The sequence below is a fragment of the Zophobas morio genome, unplaced genomic scaffold (assembly GCF_036711695.1).
Source record: "Zophobas morio isolate AGI-343-1 ecotype UQ-CSIRO unplaced genomic scaffold, CSIRO_AGI_Zmor_V1 ptg000030l, whole genome shotgun sequence".
Lineage (NCBI taxonomy): Eukaryota > Metazoa > Arthropoda > Insecta > Coleoptera > Tenebrionidae > Zophobas > Zophobas morio.
Window position 1 is genome coordinate 9,780,305 of NW_026972135.1, and position 21,556 is coordinate 9,801,860.

The 21,556-nt window shown below is 31.0% G+C and overlaps 2 protein-coding genes across 2 annotated transcripts; both read right to left on the minus strand.

Annotated features, from left to right (window-relative positions):
* Positions 1-5,353: 5,353 nt before the first annotated feature.
* Positions 5,354-9,862, minus strand: LOC135138804 (uncharacterized). The gene is made up of 6 exons (XM_064068824.1): positions 9,553-9,862; positions 8,787-9,119; positions 8,414-8,734; positions 8,073-8,321; positions 7,926-8,018; positions 5,354-7,836 (listed from the first exon to the last, which is right to left on the minus strand). The coding sequence occupies exons 1-6, from the start codon at positions 9,809-9,811 to the stop codon at positions 7,628-7,630; spliced, it is 1,464 nt and encodes a 487-aa protein (XP_063924894.1). The 5' UTR covers positions 9,812-9,862; the 3' UTR covers positions 5,354-7,627.
* A 1,780-nt stretch (positions 9,863-11,642) lies between these two features.
* LOC135138061 (uncharacterized) lies at positions 11,643-14,158 on the minus strand. The gene is made up of 6 exons (XM_064067906.1): positions 13,846-14,158; positions 13,404-13,736; positions 13,031-13,351; positions 12,690-12,938; positions 12,543-12,635; positions 11,643-12,447 (listed from the first exon to the last, which is right to left on the minus strand). Exons 1-6 carry the CDS (start codon positions 14,102-14,104, stop codon positions 12,236-12,238), a joined length of 1,467 nt encoding a protein of 488 aa, XP_063923976.1. The 5' UTR covers positions 14,105-14,158; the 3' UTR covers positions 11,643-12,235.
* Between the last annotated feature and the right edge of the window lie 7,398 nt (positions 14,159-21,556).

Here is a 21,556-nt window from a genome sequence, read left to right on the forward strand (position 1 = left end):
TTGTCGTTTTCTACGTCAAGAGGAGTAGTATAATGCTATCCTTGTGTGATCACCACATCTTCATCTTTGTTATATGCATTTCATCTGTATATGTCTATCTCACTTCCATCCTTGTACCGCACCAGCGCAACAAATCGCTTTTGACAGATGTTTCTTCTAACCTCTCTTTCGAGTTGTTGTACAAAAAACAATTTTAGAATTTAGAACAAAGATCCTATTTTAAGTGATGTAATCATAAAGGATCACAATTGGTGCCCAATAATTTACTATTCCTTTCATTATCTACTGTGAATTATTTATAAAATCAAGCTGTCAACATCTTTCGTACGAAGTTAGTTCAGACATACTTCCTAAAATTTAGGCGCGCAAAATTCAAATAGTGATCAGGCAAGGATAGCTTCATTGTAATCCCTCCATGTACGAGAGAGATGTGTGACAGGAGGATGTCGTCACAGGCTCTGCTAGGGAAAGAACACGGCATGGTGGTATCTATTTATTATATGATCTAAGACTCTACCATAATTTGATTGTTAGCGTTCTCGGCTGATTTTTCTAATTTATGGCAAGGAACTCAGTTTTATAACAAGCCGCCAGGACCGGCCGTAGTAATCTATTGTTAAAGAGTTTAACTTTTACGAATACCTTGTCTAAGACGAGCTTGCTTCATAGACGAACAATATTTTTTTGTTATTAAACCAGGACCGTTTTAATCACAATATATTTACTTGTCCTCTCTAAAAAAATGAAGACGTCACCTCAAAATTTTGCTGAATAAATCCTATCTAAAATGTACAAAATATGATGAGTCTCTTCTTGTAATTTATCATCCCATTCATATTTTGTGGATTCGGATATATAGGGTGACTCAAAAAATGTAATGAATGCGCAAATTTATTTTGTTGATTTAATCAGGAACTACAAAACCGAATGCTTTGAAATCTAATGTGAAAAAAAAACATAATAGGCATGCAGTCGTCACGTTTCCGATAGCGAGGGAAGTATTGTCTAAACTCTTTTGACCAATTTTTTTGCTTTTCCCATTTCTCCATTTCTGAATTTTTCAATGTTTCAGTTTGGGATTTTTTCACTGTTTCGATTCTTTAATTTTCCTTCCATTTTTAGGTTTTTCAATATTTCAGCTTTGGAATTTTGCAATATTTCGTTTCTTCAATTTTTCAAATTTTTGATATTGTGTTTTCTCGGTTTTTAAATTTTTCGATATTTTAATTTTTCAGTTTTTAAAGTTTTAGATTTTTAAATTTCTCATTATCTCGACTTTTCGATTTTTCAGTTCCATGATTTTTCAATTTGTCGAATTTTTAAATTTTAGATTTTTTGTTTTCTTTGATGTTTTGAGTTCTCGATCATTCGATTTTCTGAGTTTTCAGGCTTAGATTTTTTTGTTGTTCAATTCTTGGATTTTAAAAATTTTTGTTTTTTAAATTCTCCAGTTTATCAACTTACTGGGATTTCAATGTTTTGATTTTTTGATTGTTCAATTTCTCGATTTTTTGAATTTTTAGTTTTTGATAGGATTTTTTTTTCAAAAATTTTCAATTTTTCAATTTATTAATTTTACGATACTTCAGTTTTGCTCGATTTCGATTTCTCAATTTTTCGACATATTACTGTTGGGATTTTTCAATTTATCGATTCTTCGATTTCTCGATTCTTCATATTTTTGGTTTCTCGAATTTCTTCATTTTTCGATTTCTCAGTTTTCCGATGTTTCACTTTTACGATTTTTAATTTTTTTTTATTTTTCAGTTTTCAATTTTTGACGGTTCTAAATTTTTCTATTAACTAATTTTTTGATTTTCACATTTCTCTAGTTCTCGATTTTTCAATTCTTTCTTCAGTTGTGATTTTTCAATTTTTCGATTTCTGAATTTTTCAATGTTTCAGTTTTGGATTTTTTCACTTTTCCGATTCTTCAATTTTCTTTCCATTTTTCAGTTTTTCAAGATTTCAATTTTTTGATTTTTGAATTTTAGATTTTTGTTTTTTTGATTTTTTTGGTGTTTCGATTTCCCAATTCTTCAATTTTTCGATATTTTAATTTTTCAATTTTTCGAATTTTTAAATTTTTGATTTTTCTTTTCTTTTATTTCTCAATTTTTGGATCTTTTAAATTCTATATTTTTCGATTTTATTCTTTTTTGATGCTTGGATTTCTCAATTTTTCAAGTTTTCAATTCTCAACTTTTCAGGATTTGAATATTGAGAAATTTTCAATTTCTGGATTTTCAATTTTCAGATATTTTAATTTTTTTTTTTAATTTTTCGATTTTTGGGTGTTTTGATTTTTCGATTTTTCCGATTTGTTATCGATTTTAAATAAATTTCATTTTGCAGTTTGCGCGTTCAGCGGGAGTATTATTTGTTGTGCTGCACTTGACGGGTGAGGGAAGTTCTCTCGAAATAACCTTCCACCAATTTTTATATTTAGCACGTAGGGTTCTTACTAAGCATTCCTTATTTAACCGAACAGTTATTAATTTAACTAAGCAGCTATTATTTCACCAAGCATATATTATTTTGACTGAGAATTTATTTTTTAACTGAGCATTTATTATATAACTTAGCATTTATCATTTTTACGGAGCAAAAATACAGAGCGTTTAAAAATAGAAATGTGCATTTAATTTCTTCCCTTATCTAAATAACAAAAAAACGGTATTAATAATACATTTAGGCGAATAAACTAATAGAAGCCTTGTTTGCTCAACAGTGTCTAAATTGTATTTGAATAATATAATAATTATCTCGAATATTAAAATTAATATGTCAAAAGAATACGGGAAATGATTATTCTGTGCTGAAGGTATGTTGTGGGCCCCCTCTCATAAATTATCATTATTGTTCATTATCGGCTTACGATGTTTTTATGACCCACGTCCGGTAGTCGTCTACTCCAGCGCGTCAGATAGATTTAAAGAAGAATTGCTGGTTGCGTTTAAGGCAACAAATGTCTCTCGTCTAGCGTCCCCCCTTAAATATGCCGTATATTTAAAGTAGATAACTAACGGGCAAAAAATGTAGACAATTTCATTTTCTCAGTATACAAGGTGTTCATTCTATCTGTTCACGCCTGAATATTTCTGCATAGGCAATCCATTTTACGTTTCATAAACAGCTTTGATTAATTTTTATTTTTAAATAATAATGAACGCATAGGTAGTAATGATCAGAACCAAAATTATGACAAATCATTTCTGTCAGCTAAATATTTTCAATTTTCGTTTGCTTTAAAATGTTTTCGAATTCTGAAAAAACAGACATGCTATTAATATTGGGAAAGTGTGACAAAAATGTTGATGCTGCTGTTCGTCTCTACGCCAGGCAATATCCCAATAGAAAAACTCCCTCAAATTCAGCGTTTAGAAAACTTGAAAAAAATTTACGAGAATTTGGGCAATTCAAAAAAATGAAAGTTAGAAATGGAACTGTAACAACGCCCGTTAATGAAGCTGCTCTAATGGAAACTGTAGCAGAAAATCCCCACGTGAATCAAAAACAGATTTCAAGACAAATGGAGATTAGTTTGGTTTGCATCTTAAAGGCAAACCGATTTCATCCATACCATATAACAATTGTCCAACATTTAAGAGACCCTGTTTTTTCATCTATTTTACGGTCCTTTATCATGTTTTTAAGCAAAGTGGCCAATTTTGACGTTGAAGTTTTTTATTGATTTTTATAAACTAAAAAAAGGTTTGTCGTGAAGTTCTTTTTAATGCATTTTTTTAACATTTGACCCCATTTTTAACGGGAGCGATATCATTTTGAAACCAAATTGTTCTTCGTATGTCTAGGTCTACGTTTTCCAACAGTTCAAGTAAAATATTCTTTAAAAAATTTAGATACATAGGTTCGTTTAAATTTCCTTCAAAAAAATGTGCACCAATGACGTTGTTACCAACAATTCCACACCAAACATTAACTTTGAAAACCTCTTGGAAGTGCTTTTCCTGATACCAATGGGGATTTTGTTGGGCATAGTAATGTGACTTGTGTCTGTTCACACACCCGTTATTGGTAAATGTGGCTTCATCCGTAAACAAAACGTTAAATAAAAAATCTTGATTGTCTCGTAATTGAGCCCTCACGAATTCGCAAAACACTAACCGTCGGATAAAATCGCGTTCTGTTAAATGTTGGACAATTGTCACATGTTATGGATGAAATCGGTTTGCTTTTCAGATGTTGAAAACTGAACCCAAACTAATCTCCATTTGTCTTGCAATCTGTTTTTGATTCACGTGGGGATTTTCTGCTACAATTTCAATTAGAGCAGCTTCATTATCCAGCGTTACTACAGTTCTATTTCTAACTTTATTTTTTTTTTGAATTGCCCAAATTCTCCAAAATTTTTTTCAAGTTTTCTAAACGCTTGATGCGAGGGAGTTCTTCTATTGGGATATTGCCTGGCGTAGAGACGAACAGCAGCATCAAAATTGTTGTCACACTTTCCCAATATTAATCGCATGTCTGATTTTTCAGAATCCGAAAACATTTTAAAGCAAACGAAAATTGAAAATATTTGGCTGACAGAAATAGTTTGTCATAATTTTGGTTCTGATCATTGCTATCTATGCGTTCGTTATTATTTAAAAATAAAAATTAATCAAAGCTGTTTATGAAATGTAAAATGGGTTGTCTATGGAGAAATATTCAGGCGTGAACAGATAAAATGAACATCCTGTATATTAAAAAGCGTGAGACACAAATCTGAAGACTTCAAATTTTTTATTTTCGTGTTTCATTAAAAAAATAAAAAAGAACGCGAATACACATGAAATAAATTCATATAAGGTGACGTTTGCGAGTGATAAAATTTTAGCCTACAAAGAGAATTTACATTTCATTATTATGCTGAGTAACTGAATTAAAACGCCCCCTTATAAAAATGAACGGAGTCTGGCAACTTACATAAAATAAATATTGGACAACAAAAATTTTGACTACAAGAATTAATAGTTACCTGTTTTTTTTACAAAATCTGTACCTATATAAAATTGCTCATGGAAGGAGTTGCTATAGATTATATTATTATAATAAATACTTAATTATATGTATTACAATTTAAAAACTAAAACAAAATTGTTATGCGTTCGAAATGTCGCGCTGTAAACAACAGAAAAATGTAATTTTAAAACATAAAATTAAAAAAAAACCGCCACTTATAACAAAAACTAAAAACATAAATACATAAATTTGGCACGTTTCTACTAAGTTAATACGATCACAAATTTTCTAATGTAAATGTTGCCAACTTAATGTGAAATACACAGTAGTTGAAAAGTTAACTGTTATAAACTACTCGTATTAACTGTATTCTAAAAAGGTTCGATTACGCTCGGGAAGTAAAAGTGTTTATTTTTGTCAATTGTTCATCTATACATGTAAAATTGTTTGTCCTGACTGACTGATTCATCAACGCAGAGCCTAAACTACTGCAGCTAGAAACATGAAATTTGGACAATAGTTTCCTTTTGTGATGTAAACACCCACTAAGAAAGGAACTTGGGAAATTCCACCCCTAAAAGGGTGAAAAGCGGTGGTAAAGTTTGTACAAGAAGACTATTTCCTAACTATTTCTGTTGTAAATATTTACGTAAAACTTGGTATTAATGCTTTTCAACACAAATAACGAAACACGTATTTCACCATTTTCCGAAATTCAACCCCTAAGGGGGTAAAAAGTGGTGGATAAGTTTGTACGGGAAAACTACTTCTGTTGCACATTTTCACGTGGAACTTGGTATTAATGCTCTTCAACACATATAATGACACACGTATTTCAGCATTTTCCGAGATTCAACCCCTAAGGGGGTAAAAAGTGGTAACTAATTGTGTATGGGAAAATATTTCTATTGTAAATTTTTGCTTGGAACTTGATATTAATGCTTTTCAACACAAACAATGTAACGCGTATTTCAGCTGTTTTTGAGATTCTACCCCTAAGAAGATCAAATGAGGTGACAAAGTTTATATGAGAAAAAATATTTGTATGGCGATATTTAGTTGAAATGTTGTTAACATTTGTTACTTGAAAATTGGTAATCATGTAAAATTGTTTGTCTTGACTGACTGATTTTAATTCTTTTTTGAAATTCATCCCCAACGGAATATAATTTGGGTGGAAATGAAATGAAAGGATGTAGCTGTAGCAAAAAATATCCTCGAATTCTCCTGAAAGAAACCCAAACAGGCGAAGACAGCTACCCTCAATACCGGCGAAGAGGTTCCGCGGATGGTGGATTCACGATTGAATTCCATGTTGTAACCCTATATAACAGATGGGTGGTACCGTACAATCCACTTTTATCTTGAACTTTTGCTGCTCACATCAACATAGAGTATTGTAACTCTCAAACTCCAACCAGGATTATTTGGTCTTGAAAATGACAATGATGAGGTCAAATTATATGAAAGTGGTCGATATATTAGCAGCTTTGAAACTGTCTGGAGAATCCTGACCCTTTCCTATACATGAACAATTTCCAGCGGTTTTTCATCTCACAGTGCACTTGAAAAATGGCCTGCTGTCTGTTTTAATCCTAACGACTTTAATAATGTAACTGAAAAGGTAAATAATTCACAGAAAACTACTTTTCTAGCATTTTTTGAGCTTTACAAAACGAATAATTTTGCAAAAATCCTTTTTTATGTTGAAGTCCCTTCATACTATGTGTGGAAAAGTACCAAATTTGAGAGACAAAAACGTGGAAAAAATGTTGATGGTTGGCCGGGAGTCAAAACCGATCAAACTTTGGGCAGAGTGTACACCGTTCACCCTAATAACGCCGAATGTTTCTACCTTGGTCTTCTTCTTCAAGAAATGAGAGGGCCAACATCATTCTCGGATTTAAAAACTATTGATGGTGTCGCTTATCCCGCATATCACTCATCATGCAAAGCTTTGGATTTGTCAAGTTCAGTCAGAGTGTCAAGAGAGTGTTCATATTATAAATGAAATGTACAAGTGTGTGATTTCCTTTAAAGACACGGTGCTGTCTTTAGGAAGACAATGTTTAAAGTATTATGGTTCGCCTCAGCCTGTAAAACGTGAAGAAGTCATACAAAACAGAGACTATCTCAGAGTGATTAGCTATGACATACTTTTATAGGCACAACGAAAGTTTATTAAATACAGAACAATATCAAATTTACAACCAAGTTTTAGATAGGTCAGGTAAATGTCTGTTTTTACATGGCTGCCTACAATATTAGCGACAAAACTATCCAAATATTTTAACTTTTTTAAAGAAATATCCTTTAATTTAAAACATGACTTTTAATCAAATCGACAAAAGATAACCCAAATTACAAAATTCATGGGACCCTAACTCCAAACTTTCAGTCCTTATTTCACCCACTTAGGGGTAATTGATGCTTACATAACGAAAGGAACCTTCTGTCCAAATTTCGTGTTTCTAGCTCCAGTAGTTATGTTAATGAATCAGTTAGCCGAAGGACAAATACTTTTATATATTGTTATTAATGAAGACTTGCACAAACTTAAAAAGTAATAAAATTGAAATCAAAAAATAAATCAGCGGGTCAAAAATAATGTGTCCTAATTGCGAAAACCACGCAAGCGGAGCTGCGGGTAACAGCTAGTTTATAATAATTCTATTGAATCTTGTGTGTTAATAGGCTTCAACGGCATGGACAATTCGCCCTGAGGTGGCTCTGAAGCATCACCGCCTTTACAGAAATTATTATACCAAGTCTGTATTCTCTTTCTAAACACGTAACACACAAAACTAATAATAACTAGTATTGCTACTACTAGTATTATTATTGAGTAGGCCGAAGTAGCGGAAACGTCTGAAAAAATTAAATGTCAGTCCTGATTGCATAAAATGTTATAGTATTTTTTTAGAGAATATTTTCTCCCGCGTTTTAAATTTACTTACCTGGGGAAGGGCACTTTCCTGTTATTTTGTCGCATTTCTCACAATTTTCACATTTCCTGCTGCAATTTAATCCGTACGTTCTATCGTCACAGTCTAAAAGAAATCATACAATGCAGTTACAGAAAGACGCCAGCACTTTGTACAGACCTGTGTCACATTGATCTCCACGAAAACCCCAAGCGCACGAACAGTTAGAATTTCGGCAGATCTTATGTCGTTCACAATAAGGAAAATAAGGACCTAGAACTTCCGAACAGTTATGCATGCAGTTAATTCCAAGTTTTCCGGGTCTTTCACAGAGTTCATGATTTTCTACAGTTGTGGTGTTGACTGCAATTTCTTCTTCGTTTAATATTTTACAAGAGATTTTTTCACCATGTGAGATATTTTTTCGTACTGAAAATTATAATTAGCATTAATCTTGCCTAAAATAACTATCCATACTAATCTCTTAAGACTAATTTAAATTCGTATGAGATAATATTTACCAATACTGTCTTGAAAATTTCTACAGTATCTTATATCCAGACCCCACGTTCCATTCACATCATCATTACCAACTATTCTTCGATAAATAGCAATAACATTTTCTTTGCCACATTTTAATTTAATTTTCGAATTGTTCCACAATTTGGTTTGATTCTTGTTCTTTGTAAAATTATACGTTTCACCAAGCGTTGTTGAATTAACTTCCAGAAAACAGTTTTCGCACAAATAATAATACATTGATAAGCACGATATATCCAAACGATAAGTTTTTAGTATTGTAGGTTCACTATGCGTCGTAGTATTCGACCACCTAAATTTCACTAAAAAATATATACATTGCCAAAAAAATATACTTAGCCCTCTAATACATACAGTTATGTATTTTCCAAAACGTTTCATTGGAATTTGCTATTGTTACATTTTTCTGTCCACTTGATATATCGCTTTCCCATTTATGAGAAATATTTTTCACCAACTTTCCGTTTTCGTACAATATCAGGCTTTGATTTTTTTGAAGTAAAGTGAAGTGAAACCATCCAGTAGTAAAATTTTTTATTAGATCACATGTATGTGATCTGGGATAGGGATTATCGTCCTGGATAATATATATAATGTTTAATTTAAAACTGAATGGAGCATAAACCGAAAACGAAATTGTCTCGTTAAAGCTAAATTGTGAATGATTGCTTTTAGTACTTTGAAATTCTGAAAAGAAGAAAAAGAAAAATTAGTATCGGATGGTTTAGACAGAATTTCCCTAGTACAATTAAAGAAAACCAGTTTGTTAGAAAAATTATAATTTTTTTTTTTATGTTAACCTCTGTATGTTAAAATAAAGATAAGTGTGGACTGTCGAGCTACAGGTGAAGAGGCGTGTTATGCGTATGTTTCAAGTGAATTTTACGTAAATCTTACATACATAAAGCGTTTATTACAAAATCACTGGGAAGGGCAACCAAACTGGCGGACTTAACCACAAAAGTGCCAGATTTGCTGGACAAAGACACAAAAAGATAATCTAAAACACGGATGGACATAATGTAAAAAAAATGTAGGTTGTGGGTGTTTTTTACAGATTTATTTGCGCTCTTTTTGAGGTTATGAATGACGATATTTTTAAATTTATCTCGTAAATTACCTCTCCATCTTGAGTCGGTTATAGATTCGTTGGTTGAAGCCGGAACCCAGTCATCATTTTCTACCACAACATCGTCGACAAAGTCGTTATCTCTTTTCGGCTGCACATTTGGCGGTGCCAAATATGCCACAAGATTATCCTCCTCAGGAAAACATGAAGCGTTCAAATTGTTCCTCAGTAATATAACATCGCAAAATATGTGCCTAACAAGAAAACACACACAGAACACAACTACGAAACTCTGAATTTTCTGTCTCATTTTGAGAAATTATAGAAATGAGAGAATGTTCCGGTAAACAGCATGTCGCTTTTATATATATAAGTACCTTCATGTTATCTATAATTATCATTAAGATTAAGATTTCGAAACCTATGAAAATTGGCGATAATTTAAAAAAAAAAGTATCATCACACTCATATGCTTTTTCCAATGTCTACTAGTAAAATGCTCATTTTGTACTTAAATCTCGCTATTAAAACAATAGTTTAGTCGAAAGGATCAATAAAATGTTTATTCCATTTTAGAATCGTAATCTTGTTTATAAGCACCCAAATGCGGGCGTAAGTTGGCCTTTATCGCACAAATCTGTCAAAAATTGCTAAGCAACAATTGACTTGTAAGTCAACAATTGCAAAACTGAATACTTTGAAATTTTGACGTTTAATTAAACTTATTGTAAGTATGATAACTTTTTAATTAAAATGTATCTGTTTATCAACCCCAAAAAATTGATTACGTCATCTCAAAATTTTGCCGAATAAATTCTTTTGAAAATGTGCAAAATATGATCACTATACTTGTAACTGATCATTGCATTGATATTTTTTAGATTTGCTTATACAGCGTGACTCAAAAAAATTAATGAATCAGTCAATTTATTATTGATCAAATTAAGAACGAGCCGCTCCATTTTCTGGAAAATGTGAGAATACGCTCGTCTTTATAACAATAAATATAATATTTTGTTCAATTGAGGCTTATGAATAGTTTTAGTCATCTGTTTTGAGGCCATAAACTCATTCAAATCAAACAAATGTCTGCGTGACATTCTTCCGATGTATAAGCATTATTTTTAATACTACGCATATTGCTCAGATAGCTTTATTCCCGTTGATAATGTGGTGTAAATATATTTTTTGCACTCATGATCTTTTTTGATGGCTTTCGTGCATTCACCAGGGTGCGGGAGTTCGAACTTCCCGCACACGTGCATTTTAACTTCCCGTTGCCATGGTAACCTTAAAATACTCGCGCAGTGTCAACATTGTGATGTGTTGACGGCGCCATTGTTTATAAATAACTCACAGTTAATTTCTTCAGTTTAAAGGTTTATTCGTTGCAAAAAATATTGTACACAACACGTTCGTGAGCCTGCTTCCCGCATTCACGCAAATGCGGCACTCCCTTCGGTCGTGCCGCAAACAAGCGTTCATGCGGGAAGCAGGCTATCCCGAACTAGTTGTGTAAATTACTATTTTGCACTCATGACCTTGCTTGATGACTTTCGCGCATTCATCAGGATGCGGGAAGTCGGACTTCCCACACACGTGCTTTTTGCTTTCCGTTACTGTGGTAACCTTAAAATAGCCCGGAAAATGCAACCCGATCTAGTTTTTCCTTGCAAATCAGAAGCAGTACATCCCAATTTCACAATGTGAAAATACAATAATACAACAGATAACTGTTATTACTACACTGTAGTTTATCCATGTGTTTTACAACGCATTCATATTTTTCCATTATTGTTGGTATGCTACATCCATCAATGCACTGGATGTAATAAACAAAACTAAAGGATGATTCGTTAATGAATACATAAACAAGTGTCTCCCGAAAACTTTACAAGATTAATGTGTACTACATTAATTGCTCATCGGGGGAGTGAGTAAAAATTTATTATAATGGAACCCCACGTTGGCTTTTTTATGACGGCATGCGTTCAAATGCAATGTGGTGTATACTAAAATTCGAAAAGTGCTCTTTTTTGAGCGCGAAATTTTAATTCAAACCGGGACACTACAATGCTGTCTTCTTTGATATGTTGTACTTACGTATATTAAAAATCGTAACACACAAATTAAACACTTCGAAGACTTCAAATTTTTTATTTTCGTGTTTCATTAAAAAAATAAAAAATAACGCAAATACACATGAAATAAATTCATATAAGGTGACGTTTGCGAGTGATACAATTTTAGCCCAAAAATAGAATTTACATTTCATTATTATGCTGAGTAACTGAAGTAAAACGTCCCCTTATAAAAATGAACGGAGTCTGGCAACTTACATAAAATAAATATTGGACAACAAAAATTTTGACTACAAGAATTAACAGTTACGTGTTTTTTTACAAAATCTACCTATATAAAAATTGTTCATGGAAGGAGTTGCTATAGATACAGATTATTACAGTAAACACGTAATTATATGTATTACAATTTAAAAAATAAAACATAAAATTTCAAAAAAACCGCCACTTATAACAAAAACTTCAACATAAAATTGGCACGTTTCTACTGAGTTAACACGATCGCAAATTTTCTAATATAAATGCTGCTAACTTAAAGTGAAATACGCAGTAGTTGAAAAGTTAACTGTTATAAACTAGTCGTATTAACTGTATTCTAAAAAAGTTCGCTTACGCTCGGGAAGTAAAAGTGTTTATTTTTGTCAATAGTTCATTTATAACTCTGTTGAATCTTGTGCTCTAAGAGGCTTGAATTCCTTAGAGTATTCGACCTGAGGTGACTCTGAAGCATCACCGCCTTTACATAAATTATTATACCAAGTCAGTATTCTCTTTCTATACACGTAACACAGAATACTAATAAAAACAACTAATGTTACTACTATTATTGGTATTACTATTGAGTAGGCCGAAGTAGCGGAAACGTCTGAAAAAATTAAATGTCAGTCCTGATTGCATAAAATGTTTTAGTATTTTTTTAGAGAATATTTTCTCCCGCGTTTTAAATTAGTCTTTACTTACCTGGGGAAGGGCACTTTCCTGTTATTTTATCGCATTTCTGACAATTTTCACATTTCCTGCTGCAATTTAATCCGTACGTACTATCGTCACAGTCTAAAAGAAACCATACAATACAGTTACACAAAGACGCCAGCACTTTGTACAGACCTGTGTCACATTGATCTCCACGAAAACCCCAAGCGCACGAACAGTTAGAATTTCGGCAGATCCTATGTCGTTCGCAATGAGGAAAATAAGGACCTAGAACTTCTGAACAGCTATGCATGCAGTTAATTCCAAGTTTTCCGGGTTTTTCACAGAGTTCATCATTTCCTACACCTGTGGTGTTGACTGCAATTTCTTCTTCGTTTAATATTTTACAAGAGATTTCTTCACCAAGTGAGATATTTTTTCTTACTGAAAATTATAATTAGCATTAATCTTGCCTAAAATAACTACCCATACGAATCTCTTAAGACTAATTTAAATTGCCATGAGATAATATTTACCAATACTGTCTTGAAAATTTCTACAGTATCTTATATCCAGACCCCACGTTCCATTCACATCATCATTACCAACTATTCTTCGATAAATAGCAATAACATTTTCTTTGCCATATTTTAATTTAATTTTCGAATTGCTCCACAATTTGGTTTGATTCTTGTTCTTTGTAAAATTATACGTTTCACCAAGCGTTGTTGAATTAACTTCCAGAAAACAGTTTTCGCACAAATAATAATACATTGATAAGCATGATATATCCAAACGATAAGTTTTTAGTATTGTAGGTTCACTATGCGTCGTAGTATTTGACCACCTAAATTTCACTAAAAAATATATACATTGCCTAAAAAATATACTTAGCCCTCTAATACATACAGTTATGTATTTTCCAAAACGTTTCATTGGAATTTGCTATTGTTACATTTTTCTGTCCACGTGATATATGGCTTTCCCATTTATGAGAAATATTTTTTACCAACTTTCCGTTTTCGTACAATATCAGGCTTTGATTTTTTTGAAGTAAAGTGAAGCGAAACCATCCAGTAGTAAAATTTTTTATTAGATCACATGTATGTGATCTGGGATAGGGATTGTCGTCCTGGATAATATATATAATGTTTAATTTAAAACTGAATGGAGCATAAACCGAAAACGAAATTGCCTGGTCAAAGCTAAATTGTGAATTATTGCTTTTAGTGATTTCAGATTCTGAAAAGAAAAAAAAATGGTCTAACATCCCTCCTAATGAAAAATGATAAAATTTTCTTTTTGTTTTTGAGGTTATGAATGATATTTTTACATTTATCTCGTAAATTACCTGTCCATCTAAAGTCGGTTATAGATTCGTTGGCTGAAACTTGGAGCCAGTCATCATTTTCTCCCACAACATGGTCGACAAAGTCGTTATCTCTTTTGGGCTGCACATTTGGCGGTGCCAAATATGCCACAAGATTATCCTCCTCAGGAAAACATGAAGCGTTCAAATTGTTCTTCAGTAATATAACATCACAAAAAACGTGCCTAAGAAGAAAACACAAACCGAACACAACTACCAAACTCTGAATTTCCTGTCCCATTTTGAGAAATGGAGGAAATCAGAGAGTTCCGGCAAATAAAATGTGATTTTTATATGCATACCTTTATGTTATCTATATTTGTCTAAATTATCATTTTTAAATATAAGTAAAGCTACTTGCAAGGGAGAGAAATGCATCAAGGCGCAATATTTAAATTTTTAGATTGTGAACCTCAACCTTAGCGAGAAGGTAAACCCAGGGTATGATATTCTATGATGATTAGGACATCTCGTCCCCTAAGAACTTGTTTGATCCACAGACCGGAGTGCACTCAGGCCAATGTCGGCTCTAAGCGTTCAGAATTTCTGTGGAAAATTATTATTTAAGTAGATGCTTTTAGTTACAAACATAATATCACATTTCATATGTTTGACTTGATTTTGACATGCAAGAATACATTATCAGTTTTTGAATTTTTGGATGTTTCGATTTTTCGATTTGTCGATTTTTCGATTTTTTACTTTTCGGCTTTTCGATTTTTCCGTTTTTCGATCCCCCATTTTTCAATTTTCCAATTTTTAAAATTTTCCGAGTTTCGATTTCTGGATTTGCAGATTTTTCACTTTTTCGAATTTTTATTTTTTTGAATTATTGATGTCTGGATTTCTCCATTTTTCGCTTTTACGATATTTTAATTTTTCAATGTTTTAAATTTTAGATCTTTCGATTTTTCTATTTTTTAGTTCAATATTTTTTAATTTTTCAAATTTTGACGTTTCTGAATTTTCAATTTTCCGATTTCGCAATTAATTTATTTTTTTATTTGTCCATTTCTCGACTTCCCAACGATTCGATTTTTCAGTTCTTCAGTTCTTCAATTTTTCGATTTTTTAAGTTTGTGATTTTCCGACTTTGCTGTTTGACTTTTCAATTTCTCAATTTTTTAATTTCCCAATTATTGGATATTTCGTTCAATTTTGTGATTTTTCAGTTTTTCGATTCTCCAATTTTTCTTCTATTTTTCAATTTTTCGATATTTCAGTTTTGGGATTCTTTAGTATTTCAACTTTTCGATTTTCAATTTTTCGTTGTTAAAACTTAACAATTTTTTAACTGTATTTATACTTTCTCAATTTTTTAACTTTTCGATATTTTAACTTTTCAATTTTTAAAATTTAAGCTTTTTCAATTTCTTGAGTTTTCAGTTCTTCCATATTTCAACTTTTCAATTTTTGGCATTTTTAAGTTTTCGATTTTCAAATTTATTTTTTAATGTTTCGATTTTCCAATTTTTCGATGTTTCGAAATATAAATAGGCCAAAATCGAAAAGTTAAAAGTGGAAAAATTGATAAATCGAGAGATTGAGCAATCAAAACATCGAAACGTCCGAATCTCGAAAATCGAGATCTCAAAAAATTGAAAAATTCGAAAAATTGAAAAATCAAAATATCGAAAAGTTGAAAAATTGGGAAATCTAAAGTTTAAAAAACTGAAAACTGAAAATGCAGAAAATAAAAAATCGAAAAATCCAGAAGTCGAAAAATCGAAACGTCGAAAAATCGAAATATCCAATAATTGAGAAATTAAAAAATTGCAAAATTGAGAAATCGAAAAATCAAAAAAGGAAACTTTGAGAAGTCGCAAAATGAATTGAAAAATAGAAATACTGAAGAACTGAAAAATAAAAAAATCGAGAAATCCAAAAATCTAAAATTTAAAGCACTGAACAATTAAAACATGGCAGAATTGAAAAATCGAGAAATACAAACATCAAAAAATACATGTTCGAAAATCTAAAATTTAAAAATCAAAAAACTGAAAAATCGACAAATTGAGAAATCGAAACTCCAGAACTTAAAAAATTTGGAAAACCGAAAAATTGAAAACTCCAAAGTAAAAAATTGAAAAACCGAGAAATCAAAAATCGAAACATGGAAACATTTGAATACGATAAATCGAGAAACAAAAAATTGAAAAATTGAAATAAAAAAGAACTGAAATCTCGAGAAATCGAAACACTTAGAATTTTAAAAACTGAAAAATTAAAACATCGAAAAGTTGAAAAATTGAAAAATCGAAAGTTCAAAAAACGAAAAACTGAAAATCCAAAAAATAAAAAATCGAAAAATCCAGAAGTCGAAAAATCGAAACGTCGAAGAATCGAAATATCCAAAAATTGAGAAATTAAACAATTGCAAAATCGAGAAATCGAAAAATTAAATAAGGAAACTTTGAGAAGTCGAAAAATGAATTGAAAAATAGAAATACTGAAGAACTGAAAAATAAAAAAGTCGAGACATCCAAAAATCTAAAAATTTAAAACACTGAACAATTAAAACATGGCTAGATTGCAAAATCGAGAAATCCAAACATCAAAAAAATAAATATTCGAAAATCTAAAATTTAAAAATCGAAAAACTGAAAAATCGACAAATTGAGAAATCGAAACTCCAGAATTTAAAAAATTTGGAAAATCGAAGAATTGAAAATCCCAAAAGTAAAAAATTGAAAACCGAGAAATCAAAAATCGAAACATGGAAAAATTCAAAAACTGAGACATCGAGAAATCGAAAAATCAAAACATGAAAACATCTGAATTCGATAAATCGAAAAACTCTGAATTTTAAAAATTGAAAAATTAAAACATCGAAAAGTTGAAAAATTGAGAAATCGAAGTATAAAACAGTCGAAAAAATGAAAAATCTCAAGTTTAAAAAACGAAAAACTGAAAATCCAAAAAATAAAATATCGAAAAATCGAAACGTCGAAAAATCGAAATATCCAAAAATTGAGATATTATAAAATTGTAAAATTGAGAAATCGAAAAACCAAAAAAGGAAACTTTGAGAACTCAAAAATGAATTGAAAAATAGAAATAGTGAAGAACTGAAAATGAAAAAATCGAGATATCCAAAAATCTAAAAATTTAAAACACTGAACAATTAAAACATGGCAAAATTGAAAAATCGGGAAATTCAAACTTCAAAAAATAAATATTCGAAAATCTAAAATTTAAAAATCAAAAAACTGAAAAATCGACAAATTGAGAAATCGAAATTCCGGAATTTAAAAAATTTGGAAAATCGAAGAATTAAAAATCCCAAAAATAAAAAATTGAAATACCGAGAAATCCCAAAAACCAAAACATGGAAAAATTCAAAAACTGAGACATCGAGAAATCGAAAAATCAAAACATGGGAACATCTGAATTCGATAAATCGAGAAATCAAAAAACTTGAAAAATTGATATAAAGAAGAACTGAAAAGTCGAGAAATCGAAAAACTTAGAATTTGAAAAATTAAAAATCGAAAAACTGAAAAATCGAGAAATCGAAACCCAGAATTTAAAAAATTGAAAAATCGAAACATCGAAAATTTGGAAAATCGAAAAATTGAAAATCCCAAAAGTAAAAGATTGAAAAACTAAGAAATCCAAAAATCGAAACATTAAAAAAAATCAAAAATAGACATCGAGAAATCTAAAAATCAAAACCCGGAAACATGTGAAATCGAGAAATCAAAAAATTGAAAAATCGATAAATTAAAAAAAAATTGGAAAATCGAAAATTTAAAAATTCGGAACATTGAAAAATTGAAATGAAGAAGAACGGAAAACTCGAGAAATTGAAAAACTCAGAATTTTAAAAATTGAAAAATTAAAACATCGAAAAGTTGAAAAATTGAGAAATCGAAGTATAAAACAGTCGAAAAATTGAAAAATTTGAAGTGTGACGAAAAATTGAAAATCCAAAAAGTAAAAATTCGAGAAATCAAAAAATCCAGGAGTTCAAAAATCGAAAAATTCAAATGTTGAAAAATTCCAGAACTGAAAGAAATACCCAAAATTGAGAAATTAAAAAACTGAAAAATTGAGACATCGAAAAACTAAAAACGCAAAGTCGAAAAATTGTAAGCTTAAAAATAAAAAAATTGAAAATTAAAAAACCGAAAAGGTGAAGAACTGAAGAAGTGAAAAATCGAAACTTTGAGAAATCGAGAAATGGGAAAATAAAAAAAAATACTTCAAAAATGGGAAAACTGAAAGTTTGAATGTTAAAATTTGAAAAATGAAAAATCGAAATATTTAAAAATCGTAAAATTGAAGATGACAAAAACTGAAAAATCGAAAAATTAAAAAAAAATTGGAAAATCGAAAATTTAAAAATTCGGAAAGTTGAAAAATTGAAATAAAGAAGAACGGAAAACTCGAGAAATCGAAAAACTTAGAATTTTAAAAACTGAAAAATTAAAATCGGAAAATTGAAAAATTGAGAAATCGAAGTATGAAACCGTCGAAAAATTGAAAAATCTGAAGTGTAACGAAAAACTAAAAACGCAAAGTCGAAAAATTGTAAGCTTAAAAAATAAAAAAAATGAATATTGAAAAACCTGAAAAACCGAAAAGTTGAAGAACTGAAGAAGTGAAAAATCGAAACTTTGAGAAGTCGAGAAATGGGAAAATAAAAAAAAAGATTACTTCAGAAATGGGAAAACTGAAAATTTAGAAATGTCAAAATTTGAAAAATTGAAAAATCGAAATATTTAAAAATCGTAAAATTGAAGAGGACAAAAATTGAAAATTCGTATCATTGAAACATAGTAAAACTGAGAAATCGAAAAATAAAAAATCGGGAAATCGAAAATTTGAATATTGGAAAAAATGAAGAAGCCTAGAATTGAAATATTGAAAAATTGAGACATCTAAAGTTATTAAAGATAGGGAAATCGAAAATTGTAACATGATATCATCAGCTTTTGGGGGGCATGACCGGATAAATTTTGACTAACGATTTAACATATTTGCATTAACCATAAATTGGAAAATGTTGTTGATTTTTTTATACAAAAATCTTGACGTGTAAGGTAAAAACTCAACACGGATTCATAAACCGTAAACGGAGGATATAAAATTTAAATTACATCTACTATTTTAAAATTTGGAGATTACGTCATTTTACGTGACAAAGTTTGGTGAGCGTTTTATCATTTGATAATATAATTTGAAATGTAAATTTTGACAGTCGGGAACATTATGTATTAAATCGTTAAAATGTTCAAGAACTTTTTTCACTTATTCGTTGTAAATTCGGACCAGATGGATCAACTCTCACGAAAGTCAGTTTATTAGAAATAAATCGCTTAGAGACGATATTGGCGTGAGTGCACTCTGATCTGTAGATCAAACAAGTTCTCGGGCGACGATTTCTGTCTTACTCTCTCTTGATCATCGTGTCAAAATTTTCACTCTCCTTCCACTCACTCTTACATTGATCGTTGTGTTTTTGTACAATTCCTTGATCCCCTGTAGGTATTAGATTTTCATTTATCTTTTTCTTTTTCAATTTCGTTAAATTTCTTAAGAGAACTTTATGATGACCGTTTGCTGAATTGCCACAGTGACCACATCTGTCCACCTCGATCACCAGATTTGACGACCTTGAATTATTTTGTTTTCCGACAATGAAAAACCACCATCCTCAAACAACTTGTGCGACGTCTTAAAGGCCCCAATTCTAGAGGAGTATGAACGAATTACACCAAAAATTCTTATCGGAGTGTTCAAAAATATGAAACGAAAAGTCAGTTTGTCTCTAGTTGTTGGCAACCCAAAATACATTTGTCAAGTTCTTCATGATCGTCGTGGGTAACTGGAGCAGAAATTTAAAAAATACTACAAAAAGTTGGGTTAAGATTGACTTAATATGTTTAAATACTAATGTAACTGGAAATCTAAAGCTAAACAAAGAACAAATAGATGAAGTCTACCAGTTTACATACTCAGGCAGTATCGCATAGTAGGTATTCAAAGAAGCAACAATAGTCAAAGTTAGAAGTGTATTTATATTACAAGGTAGGTACACATAAATGTATTTTTGATTAATAGTTTTATAATAATTCTATCATAACAGTAGATGATAATAATAAAATTTCAAATAATCAAGCTATACAAATCCATAGATATTTCTAACAGCTTTACTACTGCTTTACATTCTAACTTAGTGCTAAGTGTATTAAGGAAAGACTGTTACGAATATTTCACTCAATTTTTAATTTCAGTTTATATGTGATATATTATATTCATCATTCCCTCTTCTGTTTTGAAATGATGCATTTCGTGAAATATTCTCAACAGATATCAATCCAATCTGTAGCGTCTTAACTACAAATTCTATCAGCCATGTGAAATTTGGTTGGTCCCATTTAAAAATGGGACCATACCACAACACGTTTCTAGAATTTTTAGTATATCGTTAAGACCGTAAATGCATGCCGATTAGACACACACAGTTCAGATAAATCGGATAGTTTTCCTTAATGAAAAAGCTAACAAAACACGTTCATAGCAAAACTCAGTGAAATAAATGTGAAAATTAAAAACTGGATTATCAAATTTGGCACAGAAACTGCATTTACCAACATTTTTGGTAAATTGCGAACTTCCATGTCTAGACTGATTTCTAAGCAACTGGTTATAAAACATGTTTTGCAGCTTAAAGTTTCTGATGCGAAATTACAAAATAATATTATCTAGTTTGAAAATTATGATCTATCACGGCACGATATTGCACCCCAAAATCAAAAATTCACTATATGTAAACTTTGAAAGTAGATCACCGCTGCGGAATCAATAAATTTACCAACATTTTTGGTAAATCTGTCTTCCATCATAGGTGATAGAATTAAAATAGCGAATTTCAGTTAGAAACCAAAAAATAGTTTCACCTTCATCGCTATTACCACGAAAAGACCAACAAAGAACTCCTCCCAGGTGGCACCACTGGTAGTATATAGTTGCCAAGCGTCTTGGAACAGTTGTTGGTCTGCTTGATGCCTATCTGTCAAGTTTGTAGACTCATAGCTCATATCGTGCTTTCGACAGGCAGCATCAACACGATTTCTCGGCAGATCTCCCCTACTCAGACGAAGGGACAAATTAGTCCCTGAAAAGTGACAAAATCAAAAACTGACCTATTTAACAAGTAAATGTTATGTACCAGGGCCACAATATTTATATCCGGGGAGATGGCATTCAAAAGGCATATTTGATATCATTCGATTAATCAATCCACCATTGCCTAGGATAAAACAAAACTAAAAACAACCAAGAGCAAAACTAGAAGGTGAAAGGTTAGAAGTTTAACTGCATATCATTGCGACACACATACTTCTTAAAAGGAGCCATTATAGCACAACTCAACTACCAACTATTTGGTAGAAAAAGTTGTATTCGTAGACAGAAGTAATTTTAAACAATGTACTTACTAGATTGTGTCGAATATACAACCATCCATACCCCAAACATCGTTCCTAGTAGTATTATAGCACCAAACAATGGTTGTCTTCTCTGAAACACATATATATATTGTTAATTTTATCCAATATTTTTTTAACTTAACACATTCTCTAATAAATATAAATCATTTACCCTCCTAATAAGTTTGCACAAAGCTCCAATCAGCCTTATTGGATTCATTTTAGCGATTTGGTCAACTAGGAAAAACCGATAGGAA

Bases quoted from the DNA above. Each gene is read 5' to 3' on its own strand.
- LOC135138804 (XM_064068824.1), bottom strand. From the start codon at position 9,811: ATGAGACAGAAAATTCAGAGTTTCGTAGTTGTGTTCTGTGTGTGTTTT. The intron at 8,735-8,786 runs GTATGTATTAGA...TATATTTTTTAG, and splicing joins GTTTTGGAAAATACATAACT to TGAAATTTAGGTGGTCGAAT. The intron at 8,322-8,413 runs GTAAATATTATC...TATAATTTTCAG, and splicing joins AAATTTTCAAGACAGTATTG to TACGAAAAAATATCTCACAT.
- LOC135138061 (XM_064067906.1), bottom strand. From the start codon at position 14,104: ATGGGACAGGAAATTCAGAGTTTGGTAGTTGTGTTCGGTTTGTGTTTT. The intron at 13,737-13,845 runs GTAATTTACGAG...TTTTCTTTTCAG, and splicing joins AACCGACTTTAGATGGACAG to AATCTGAAATCACTAAAAGC. The intron at 12,939-13,030 runs GTAAATATTATC...TATAATTTTCAG, and splicing joins AAATTTTCAAGACAGTATTG to TAAGAAAAAATATCTCACTT.